The 12,393-nt window shown below is 39.2% G+C and overlaps 1 protein-coding gene across 1 annotated transcript; it reads right to left on the minus strand.

Annotated features, from left to right (window-relative positions):
* Positions 1-303: 303 nt before the first annotated feature.
* Positions 304-12,256, minus strand: LOC144640596 (ammonium transporter 1-like; the record flags this gene model as incomplete). Its single annotated transcript, XM_078499695.1, has 11 exons — positions 304-498; positions 1,768-1,955; positions 2,720-2,821; positions 3,655-3,761; positions 6,036-6,244; positions 6,861-7,018; positions 7,498-7,680; positions 9,503-9,678; positions 10,799-10,937; positions 11,972-12,101; positions 12,191-12,256. Coding segments are annotated over 11 exons (1,653 nt in total), but the record flags the coding sequence as incomplete, so codon positions are not given.
* Positions 12,257-12,393: the final 137 nt, after the last annotated feature.

The following is a 12,393-nucleotide window of genomic DNA, read 5'->3' on the forward strand; positions in this document are numbered from 1 at the left end:
CGGGTCAGTGTGGACGGGGCCTGAGAGTTTTCTCCCTTTTCACTATATAGCACTCGTATAGTGATCGGATGATTTAGAATGATTTTTTTGTGGGTCAAAAACGCTTGAGCCACGCAACGCCAAGGTAGCTATCCTTGAGGGGTTCAATTCAAACTTCATAACCAGCAGCACGCCCCTATAATTATATAGAACATGACTCACTGAATCAAAAACGTCTGTGCTTAAGCTCATAAATAAAAGGAAAGAGACCGAAACCTGGTTTAACACCGTGACCACGACAAACACGGAATGTCTTTAAATAACTTACAGCGGTGTTCGTTTGTTAAAATCTCTGTAGCATACTGTGGCTCCATTATGCACCATGTGTCTCAGCATCTGTAGGTTGCCTGTGCTGGCCACTTCACAGATCTCATGCATGCTGTAATGATGTGATAGCCGCCTAGCACCCAGTGTCTCCAGTAACTGGCTGACCGCGCGATGTTCGTGCATGTCTGAGTACTGGAAAATACAAAGATCAACACAACCATTATATTTAAGTAATTTCTCCTTATGAAAAAATAATTGGTATATCTAGTTGACGAATTAAAGCGAATTTGTAAAAAGCTTTCGCTCGATACGTCATTTAAGACTACTAAACTGTAAAAAATACACACAAAAATACATAAAATACATACAATGTAATAGCTTTGAGCTGGTTTGAATATCATCTTTTTTTATGAATAGTAACCTAGAGTTTTTTCGAAAAAACAAAACTCCTAACATAGTACAACAATTAGATTTTATTTATCGCTAAACGGTTTATCGCCAGTTAAGTATAACAAGTTTATTTTCAAGCACTAGCTTCAATTACGCTATAATTAAAAACAAAAATACTCCACCTAAAGTGGCAGTCTGTGTTCGCGCCGAACGTGTTCGCTATAGATGGTGTAAAAGAAATCACTACAGCTATGCCCTCCCACAACAGTAGGTACTGTACGTTGGTTTTCTTGTAAACGGCAAATCGGTAGACTTAAAGGCACACTGTCACCAGTTTCACTTCAAAAACTCAAGAGCCTAAAGACATATGGGAACTAGGAATAGTGGTCCAATTTTGTTAAAAATCACCATGCAAGTGTACAGAAGCGATAAACAAGTGATACTATTGTGATACCATCAGGAACTTTAGATCTCGACTTGAAAAGTCAGGCTGATTTTTTCAAGTTTTGTCCTTTTCGCAATTAGGACTGGAAAACACCTAAAAGTTATTATGGCTCCCTTCTTCCTTCAACAACAATTTACTTTAAATCTCAGCTCAATCTTGATACTAGGTGCATTTTTATGTACGAGAAGACCTATTCACTATTTAGTACTTTTTACCGAAAAGCATTAAAATCCCCTTGACAGTGTCCCTTTAAAGATGATTTCCAGTCCGTACTGCGCAATCTCCGCCTGCAATGTTTGTGAGCCTCACAAACAGAAGAATGTTTACTAGCAAAAATAAAAATTCCGGGACAAAACTTACCTTTTTCTTCATTATTAACGCCAGATATCCTTGCAAAACAATAATAACGATTAAAAGAAGCTCGACGGTATTTCAAACGGACGTTTTAGCTCATCGTGAATTCTTGAACGAAACGATCCGTAATGGCGAACTAAAAAACTTCATGTACGCTATCACCGAAGTGAAACGTTTCAACGAATTCAAAACAAAAATGAAAACAAACCCTGAGTCTGCGCAGTACGGACTGGAAATCATCTTTAAACTGTCATTATCACTAACCTACTTACATTCAAAGGCGTATTTCCTAACGAGTCGACAGCATTGATATCGGCCCTTTGATCAGTGAGGTATTGCACAACTCCTCGACTGCCCAAAGTGGCCGCAACGTGAAGAGCGGTGCTCCCGTCAGAGTTTGGTGCATTAACATCCACGCCCAGTGACACAAGACGCTGAAGCTCCTCCGCATCGTTTTTCACTTAGAAAAGGAAAATAACAATCACGAAATAAGTCCAGTTTTAAATTGACCAAGAAAGTAAATTCGTGTTTCCTTTGGTTTTATGCCTCTGACTGAACTCTGTTATTGGCCAAGGAGTTTTTGCAACATATTCTAACCAATCAGCGAAAATATCTGGGTTTTTTTCAACCAATCAGGAGCGAAACAAAAACCATTCTGACTGATTCACTGGTCAAAGTGAATAACGCTATCCACCTGATAACCCACTATTCAGTGAAAAGCTTAGTTTGTTTGTCGACACTTCTCCACTAGACAGTAATTTATCCCGCATAGCATAATCCATAATTACTTTGGTTTCATTGTAACGACCATTACCACAAAACGCGCTATAAATCACAGATCAGAACTCATTCCAATCCCTCTGGAAGTTTTTGCTTTTTATTTGAGTTATTTTTTTTGAATTGAGAGTTATTTTTAGGTGATCTTTAATGAAAAAAAAAACATCGTTTTTTAAAACTCACAGAGAGACGAGTGAAAATGGGAGGACTAGAATTTATAAACTACTGTCTTTTAATTCTTTCAGAATTGCCACAGGAATTGCCTCATTTTCATCTCGCAAAGCAGCTTTGATTTTGAACCAAATTATAATTCTTCCAAGGATCAGAATTGAAAGAAATAGTAAAAAATTAAAGAAAGGCAATTAACACACACTTTTGAATTCTTTTGCGTTTGGGCTTGCGAGGTCATTGCAAAATATACTTCATATAAGAAGCCTCCAATATTACCAACGGCGCTGCACAGCAAGTCTCCCACTCCATCCTCACACCATCCAGCCCCGTGACGTAACAGACACTGCACCACTTGGTCATGACCATACTGAACAGCTTCTGCAAAACAAACACCACTGGAAAATTACAGGCAGGACTGTAACTGAAAACTGTTCTCAGGAAACCAAATGGGGAGGGGAGGGGAGATGAAATGAAATGAGTCTGAATTGACCTAGCCGCACATCCACAACTAAACATGTTAAATTACAAACATATTGCTTACCGAGATGGCCTCCCAGATAAGGCTGGTGGTGTCTTGGAGGTCTCCTCGCCCTACTGTAGAGCCTGGAGCACCATTGCTCTGCAACTTTGAGCCCTAATATCTATTTTGCTACAGCGTGGAGCTCTGAAAACGTTTTGGGACCCTGTATTATATTACCCTAACCGATTACGTTACGGTCCATGCTCTAGTCGATTAAAAGGGTCAAACGTTTCTCTCTTTTAGTCAGTGAACTTTGAGCAAACACCTATCATAATTTGCCGTGTTATGGAGAGTTTTGGATTTAACGCCTCTGCTTGTCTTGTCAAGCAAGTTCGACTTAACTTCACTCCGTCATCAAAACTTTGTTGATGTGGAGCAGTGAGCTTCACGTTTTCAGATTGGCAAAATTGTAATCCAATCTCATCCTCGCCTCTGGTGGTCATCCTCCTCGGTGGATTTCTGTGATTTTTCAAGTACCTCTAATTGACATCAAACCATTATTGCTCGGTTTTCCATAAGGTGTAAGGTACGTTTTGGCGTTTCTTCTGTGATTTTCTCTCCTTCGAACATTCAACGGCCCTCGTGGCGCGGTGGAGTGAAAAACGATTAGTTTAACACCTAGGCGATTGTAACTCAAAACGTGAGTGAAGAATAAAATTTTTCTGTGCTCCGCAACCTCAGTTATTCTTACCTGACAGCGGTGATGCTCTCCAGCGGTCTCTCGCGTGAATGTCCACACCAGGCTGTCGTAGAAGGAACTTGACACAATGGAGATGTCCATGCATAGAGCCCACGTGACTAAGAAACAACCAATCGGAAGTTATTGTTTTAACATTACGGTTAAGCATCCACGACAATAGCGACAAACAGAGTCCGAAAAAAAACACCTGTAAATCATGAATATCACCTTGGCGATGCAAACATACAACGCGTTCAGGAAGAGAAAGACCTTGGTGTAACCATTACTAGAAATCTAACGTGGGACTCACACGTAATGCGTATTGTACTCAAGGCTAATAGAATGCTGGGACTCTTAAAGAGAACTTGCCCACTTACGACCGACATCAAAGTAAGGCGGACACTTTATCTATCTCTCGTGAAGTCACAGCTTACATATGCCACGGAAGTTTGGTCTCCTGCTAATGTCAATTTGAGAACGATCCTAGAAAGAGTCCAGAGGCGCGCCACTCGCTGGATACTAAGAACTAGAATCGGCGAGATGTCCTACAAACAACGACTGCTGACTCTTCGCTTGCTACCATTAACATATGACAGGGAACTGAGAGATCTTTTATTTCTCTATAACTGTATTTCTGAACACATATTGATCAATATGTTACTTTTGTCACGCATGGCCGGTCCCGCTCTAAGAACCCCACCCTCGTACTTAAACCTGCTTACTGTAAAACCGCAACTTTTCAAGCTTCTTTTTTCAATAGAATTGTAAAACCTTGGAACACTATCTGTAACCTCGCCCCTCACGACAAATTTTCTAGCCCAAGTTTATTCAAATATTTTCTGCGCGCCACTTATTTTACTCTACTGGACACTACCTATGATATTGACATGCCCTGCACCTGGTTCCTCTTCCGTAACTGCCCTTGCCACCGCTCTTAATTTTTGTAATTAATATTATCTGCATCTTGTTTTATAACTTTAGCTATAAGTTATTAACTAGATTTTATAACTATAATTATGAGACTATGAGACTATGAACTATAATTATAAGTATGAAAGGGGTTCCTTTTTTCAGTAAAAGGTATACGAAAGTGGTTCCTTTTCTGTCGAAGTGGTATATAAAAGGGTAAGGGGTTGGACTTCGGGGTGGAGCCTCCCCGTACAAAACGCTTTTGAGTAGCCCCCCCGGGCTCTTCGAGAGAACAGTAGCACAAAGAAAGGAACTATGCCCCTTAGCCCCAAAAACAATCGCAATTGCTACACTAGAGGACCAGTAGAATTACGAGAGCTGTTACACTTCTGCCTGAAAAGAATATACCATGTAAGAAAACTGAATCTATCGGACTATGTAGAAAAAAATAGTAATTGCTGTAAGCTCTGTAGCGCTTAGAAGATATTGTAGATATTAGTTTTAAGTTTTTAGTTAAGTATTTTAAATAAATAAATTTTAGGCTTAGTATTATTAATAGTTTTTTAGGTATTTTAATTGGTGTCCCCAATTAGCCCACAAGGGCTAAACACATAGACACTGAAATAAAGTTTTAACTTCCTTACTTACGTAAGAAAACTGTGAAATCGCGATAAGAAAATTATTACATTTTGTTTCATCCAGATGTGGAAAACAGAAAAAAGAAAGGAAGGGAGAGTATTATCTAGAGTGTCACAGCAGGGTCGTAACCAGGTATATGGGATCAGGGATCACAGCCTTGGGATCGGGATCACAGCCTCGGGATCGGGATCATGGACCCGGGATCCCGGGTCACAAGTCATGGGATCCGGATCGGCCAATCAGATCGGATCAGAATGGAATCAGGGATCAAATGTTGCCACATTTTAGGGATCAGGAATCAAAATTTAGAGCTAAAATTTGGGATGATCAGCGATGAAAAAATATACCTGGTTACGACCCTGTCACAGCTGCCTCGTCCCCATGCGCGGTTGCATTTTGTCGATGAAAGGCGGGAAACTGGGAGTGCGAGGCTTGATCGTTAGGAGGCGAAACGTGGAGTTTTCCGATAGCAACAGGCCCACAACTCTATGCGGGCCACGCTCCACCAAGGAGAGAGGTCTGGGGATGAAGCATAAATAATTCATCAAGTCAAAACAAAAAAAAATCATTATCGTGAAGGAGGTTCGGATACCCGGTCTCAGTTAGCATAGATATTTACGATTTTATTTCTCCGTTTACTCCGTAGTTTTTGTTTCGATTGAGAAGATATATCAAACACTCGAGACAGTGTTTTATCGGCTATCCAAACACCTCGAATTTCGTCAAAAATACTCCGCTGCACGTTGTATTTTCAACTGACTCTTCTTGGTGTTTGGATATCCCGATGAAACACTGTCTGGAGTGTTTCATATATTACTCTCAAAAACCGTTTACGTTCAACTTACAGTGGTGTTCGTTTGTCAAAGTCCTGCACGCCAAAAGACACTTGTTTAGCAACCAAGGCATCTAACTCTTGTAAATCCCCAGCAGCCACGACCTTGAAAAGCTTTTGGTGAAGAGACTCCTTTTCTTTGCCCAAAGCGGCTGATGGTAAACTTTTCGGGGTCTCATAGGAGCCAAAAGCTTCATCTGTATCGCCTAGGTTTAAGCCGACCTAGAACAAAGACAACAGAAAGTTAAACATAACCAATGAAGAATTAAGAGAAAAGCTGCTCCTTTATGTATCTTAATAATGTCGTGCATTTTGACAAGCAAAATACTGTGAGCCAAGGGTGTGCTAAATTGTACAACATTAAAAATATTTGGTTTAGACTTGTTCTACAATCGCGCGCGAGACACAAAAAGGTTTGACTACTTGGTAAACAAAAGGAGATGTTTTGTTATTTACCATTGAAACTATCCCATGTGTAATCGAGGACTATTAGTTTTTGGAATATGAAGAATGTCAAATTAATACTAATACCACCAAAAATATCTTAATCAAAAACTGGTAGAGCAGGTTCTAATGCTGGCATCTAAATGACGTCTTATCGAATTTCCCACCTTTTACTATCTGCATCCCATAACGTTAAAACTAAGAAAGATACTAAACAAGTAACAAGAGGCTACTGAGAAAGCACAACATTTTCTCAAAAATCTTTTGTACAGAAACTTTTTCGTTTCCATATCCTTAAAAAGAAATACCAAAAGGCTTGACGTTTGGAAAGTATTTAGAAAAATTAATTTTAGTTAAATTAAATTTAAGCGGAAAAGGAAACAAATTCACTTACAGTTAATCTGATTAGCCAAGTCATTAGATACGTCCACAGTACAGACCACGTGACGGTAACGACCACGCCCAGTAACTGAACACCCAGCTGAGCACCATTGGAGAAGAAAGCACCATCTGCACTCGTCACATCTTTTGAAGACTTTGTGAACAGACCAGCTGTATAAATGTTACAATCACAATAAATATCTGGTAAATATATAAAATCAACTGAAACCATCAATTATTTATAACAGCCACCTCTCTAAACAACTAGGATTTTTTCGCCCCGATTGTGCACCGATGCACACACTTAACCCACTGACACCCGGAGATTCTGAAAAAAGGTATTTTTTAACATTTTCTGGTCAGAATTCAATTCCAGTCGGGAATTCTTGCCTATTTTTTATTCTATTTCTTATTTGCGCTTCAGCTTTTGAATGCTATCCTTTAGGGCCAAATTAACTTTGACTTATGCCCAAATTGGTCTCCCTTTTAAATCAAATTTTCTAGTGAACATCTCCCTTAAACATAGGAGTCCCCCTTATTATCTGTCGCTTCTATATAATGAATTATGAGCCAACTGAATTGAATTGATTCCACAAAAAACCTTTACAGTATGAACAGCTGAAGTTTAAAGTCATTTTTTCAATTTTTACCTGCCACTGCTGCAAGAATGCCAGGAATGCCATGGACATATGTGATATCATGCATCCCTGTGCTGGTCCATAAGGGCTTGTATTTCTGAACGGACCATGAGACAACAGATGATATGAGACCTATAACAAGTCCAATTATCACTGACGCCCACATCTCTACTGAACCAGAAGATGCACTTACACCTGATGTACAAGAGGAGAAAAAAAAACAAAGTTGTTTAGATGTTATGTTATACAGTCAACTCTCTCTTAACGGACACCTCTATAAGACGGACACCTCCAGAAGACGGACACCTGGTGATGGTCCCTGCCGTTTTTCAGTCATTTTACTATAACCAAACTCCCTATAAGACGGACACCTCTCTAAGACGGACAACGGACACTTTGAAATCATTAACGGACACTTGAGAAGTGTTTTTTATCATGCTTTATTATTGAAAATACTTCCAAACGTCGTATCGACTTAAAGCAAAATTAGTCAGCGCCCTAAGGATACATGTATACCAAGCTTACTAACCAGAAACAATGACGCTTTAATGGATTACTTCTCTGCTTACGTGTATGGACACTAAAGAGGTCGTTTTCTACTTACAGTATTACAGTTTGTAGCTCTCAATTTTTGCTTTAACAAGCAAATACGGCCTTTTATTATTTTAGTCTTGTTGCAGTTAGTAAAGGTTTGTTGCATTATGCAAAGGTTTAGCTTTATTATCTCAGAATTACTGGTGTCACGTTACCTCGACTCTCTACAAGACGGACACCTCTCTACGACGCACAGTTGCGGCCGGTCCCGAAGGTGTCCGTCTTAGAGAGAGTTGACTGTATTTCAGTTGAACCTCTCCTTATGGGCACCTCTATAATACCGACACTCAGCTATGCATCAAGCCAAGTGGCCCCTACTGCCAGAGCTTACATGTATCCCAGTTTCTGTAGCATTAAGCAACTTGGAGCATTTCTACCACGCCCTAGATGGGATGCTCGTCCATGGCATTATTACCTGCCAGCACTAAATTCCTTGGTACCCATTTATACACCTGGGTGAAGAGAGGCACTATGAAAGTAAAGTGTCTTGCCCAAGAACACAACACAGTGCCCTGGCCAGGGCTCGAACCCAGAGCACTGGATCCGGTCCAGCACGCTGTCCATTAATAATATAATAATATTATAATAATAATATAATAATATTATAATAATAATAATAATAATAATAATAATAATAATAATAATAATAACAATAATAATAATAATATTAATAATGGTTTATTAACAGTATATCCATAATACATGGCTCTTCACCTGTTAATACTAACTTAGGCCACCACATCTCCTTATTTAATATAACAATTGTTTATTTCTGTGAGTTGTGCCAGTGTATGCATCTGTTTTGGTGTACAAGCAAAATGCAACTCGCCATGAGTTAAAAATTTAATATTAACTATTACTATGAGGGAAGTGTCGGGGCAGACCACTGCTAATATTTATCATACGTCACTAGTATCTGCATTATCATGATAATTAAATTTTTTTATTATTATTATTGCAACACACACACACACAAAAAAAAATACATCACAAAAAAGTAAACAATACAGCTACTTACAGACCAATTGCATACAAAACTTAAGATAAAATAACTTACACTTATTTTACACTTGTCATGTAATATATACAAAGTAATACGAAGACAACTAAAGGGAAATATACGCAGGAAATAAAGTAATATGAGGGCTATGCATTAGATTAATATTTGAACATATTACAACTTTGTTATTATTCTAAATTTTTTTTTTCTTTTTATATAGTGCGAGCAAAGTTATCTATTTTTTATTAATTGTGCAATAAGATACCCGGAGAAAGTTATTCAGTCATTGTTTGAAAATGAGAGCAGTTTTCTAATTTCCATTGAACAGTGACTTTACTCACGAATTCATTGACAGAGAGTTTTTCTCAAGACATTTAGAAGCATAGATATATTGTTATCATGATAATTAATGTCCAAGCATACCTACAAGACCAACCATGATGCCTTGTAGAAGATCTGTCACGATTAAATTCTTCCTGGTTACATAAGTCACGATTAAGCAGCTCACTAAGGACGTACAGGCAGAGAGATGGGAGTTAATAAATGAAAGAATGGCAGCATCGCTGAACTTGTATACAGATCCAACATTCACAGAGTACCTGGAAAGGAAAGAACAAAATACAAGAAATGAGAATTCACTATAGGATACGTACTACAGCTTACTACAACCCCAGACTTGGGAAGGTTGTAAAAACTTGCCCGATTAGAGAGAGTTTCGAATTCAATTTATCAATCGCCATTCCTGTACTGCTGTAGCATCCCCTCATTCCCCACTATCAATGTTGGTCCCTCACTTTACAATCTTGTACTATAACATCGCTTTTCGCTCAACATTGAATAGGGGAGGGAAAGGCTGGGAAAGAACAAAAGGGCAAAACTTTTTGTCCGGGGTTGTAGATACTTCAATTATATATTGAAAAAAGGGAAAGATAAGTAAGATTAAGGTACATGAATGTTAACATTGTACAAACTGTTCAGAGCCATAGGCAGAGGGGTGGGATGGGTGGCGCATGGGCCACACAGGTTCACCTTATAGCGGAGTGAGGGTTAAAATGACTCTCAGAATGCACTTAATTTTTCAAAATTTCTAAGGGGAGAATACCCCGGACCTCCCCCACCCTCCAAAGACGCTCATGCCTCCGGTGCTTGCACCCACCCGTGAAAAATCCTGCTTACCACCTTGCTGTTGGTGTTTAAACTGTGATTTATTAGTATGAGACAACAATAAGTATTGCTAACACCCCCCCCCCCCTACCAAATCTTTTGTTTACCATTTTAGCCCCAGGTTTTTTTATAGAGAAAAAAGGGGGGGCTTGGATGCTAGCAAATTACTTAATATTTTTTTTTCAGTTAAAGTTACCCACAATTTTAACACTGTTCTCAGTTAACATGCTTATTTATATCTTTTTAGTGGATCGCGGGGGTGGCTAGCCACCCAATCCATTCCCCCTGTCAGTTAAAGTTACCCACAATTTTAACACTGTTCTCAGTTAACATGCTTATTTATATCTTTTTAGTGGATCGTGGGGGTGGCTAGCCACCCAATCCATTCCCCCTGGATCTGCCCCTGCCTTTAACTAATGAAATCCCTATCTTTAATGCACCTCTAGCTTGAAAAAGGTACAGTTGTACCTTCCCATTATTACACCATTTTATACTAAACATTGTGTAATAACTAGTAAGAGTGCAAAACAAGAATAAAAAAATAATTATCTTTACCATCCCAGAGAAGTCATAATCCCTCCAAGAATAAGAAATACATTTTGAGAATGCAGCTGCTTAATCTCTTGATTCTGTTTCTGTGTCTGGTTTTCATGAACCTGTTTAAGGATCTTGGTGAAAACAAGGGCAGATGAACCTATCATGTATAATACCAAAAGGTAAGACATTAGTTAGTATAATATTTAGGACTCACATATGTAGACCACCAAAGTCTGGTTATAGGGTGGTCATATTAAAAGGGTCCTTAAATTGATAAAATCAATGTGACTCATTATCGAGGCCCTGCCAGGGTAAATTCCGACAAGCGACATGGCCCAAAAAGTAGCGACAGCATACTAATAAAATTGCGACAAACGACAACCCTTATGGAAATTAAAACTTAAATTTCGACAAGGACAGGTAATTTTCCTTCAATTTAATTACCGACAGCGACATGAAGAGCAATAAAACAGCAACGTAGCACATATTTAAATTTAGACAAGCGACACGGGAACCCCCCCCCCCCTGGCAGGGCCTCATTATCTTCAAGTCAAAATGAAGTTATTGATGAGGTCTAGTAATGTCTTGTCTATCTAGGCCCATCAGGCTGGTGCTTATCTTCACATTTGCATAGCATAGAAGCAACTAGAAATTAGTTCCCCCCCTGCTGGATGGATGCTAGTCTATTGCAAGGTCACCCCCCAGCTTTAAATTTGCCGCTACCCATAAATACACCAGGGTACTTCACTTTGAGAGTTAAGTGTCTTGCCTAAGAACAAGACACAATTTCCGGCGGGCCCAGCCAGGGCTTAAACCTGAACAGCTTGAAACAGGGTCCAGCAGTCACTAAACCACCAGGCTGCCAAACCTTCCATAGCCAGTATAAGGAGATGGTCCTATTATTAAAGTGGCCGATTCAGACACCTGAACTCAGACCTATAGAATGCCCATTAAGTGTGTTACTCTTCTAATTCAAGGAGCTTTATCAGAACTGTCCTCTTAGAATAATAATTATTGCAGGGTGCCTGAAGGTTCTTATGTAAGAAATTGTGGGTGCCCAGCTCTTAAAAACTTTTCTGATAGCAAAGTTATACATTAGTCACCCAAAGACAAAAGTAGGTTGCCTGTGGCAGGTCGGGCTCTGCTAGAGCACGGCTCTGTCTATAATACCTAACATCATTAGGATGTCACCTGTTGAAGTATGCACAGTCAAGCTCCCAGACTGATCCACAATTCCAAAGTGATGATGAAGCCATCCTTTTCCTCGTATCCAGTGGGTCATGGGGTAGTACACAAAAATTGGCCACAGCAAATAAATCATCTACAAACAACAATAAAACAATTATAAGTCTCTGGGGGACAGGAGGCATGAGGTATTGACATGAGGAAGTGTGTATCAAGTGTTCTCACCAATGCTCCAAGAATGTTGATTTTCTCTGCCCTAAGATGAAAGGTCAAAAGTACATTACCAGCAAATTTTTAATTACTTAGTTAGACTTTGATAAATAATGAGTTACTTCCTAGCAGAGTGGGAGATTACAGTAAAAACCCACGAGTAAGAACCTGACATTTAAGAACCTGTTAGGCTAAAATTTGCAAATTAGACTCCATTT

This window comes from Oculina patagonica, unplaced genomic scaffold (assembly GCF_052425735.1).
Source record: "Oculina patagonica isolate OP01 unplaced genomic scaffold, crgOcupat unplaced371, whole genome shotgun sequence".
In the NCBI taxonomy this organism is placed as follows: domain Eukaryota; kingdom Metazoa; phylum Cnidaria; class Anthozoa; order Scleractinia; family Oculinidae; genus Oculina; species Oculina patagonica.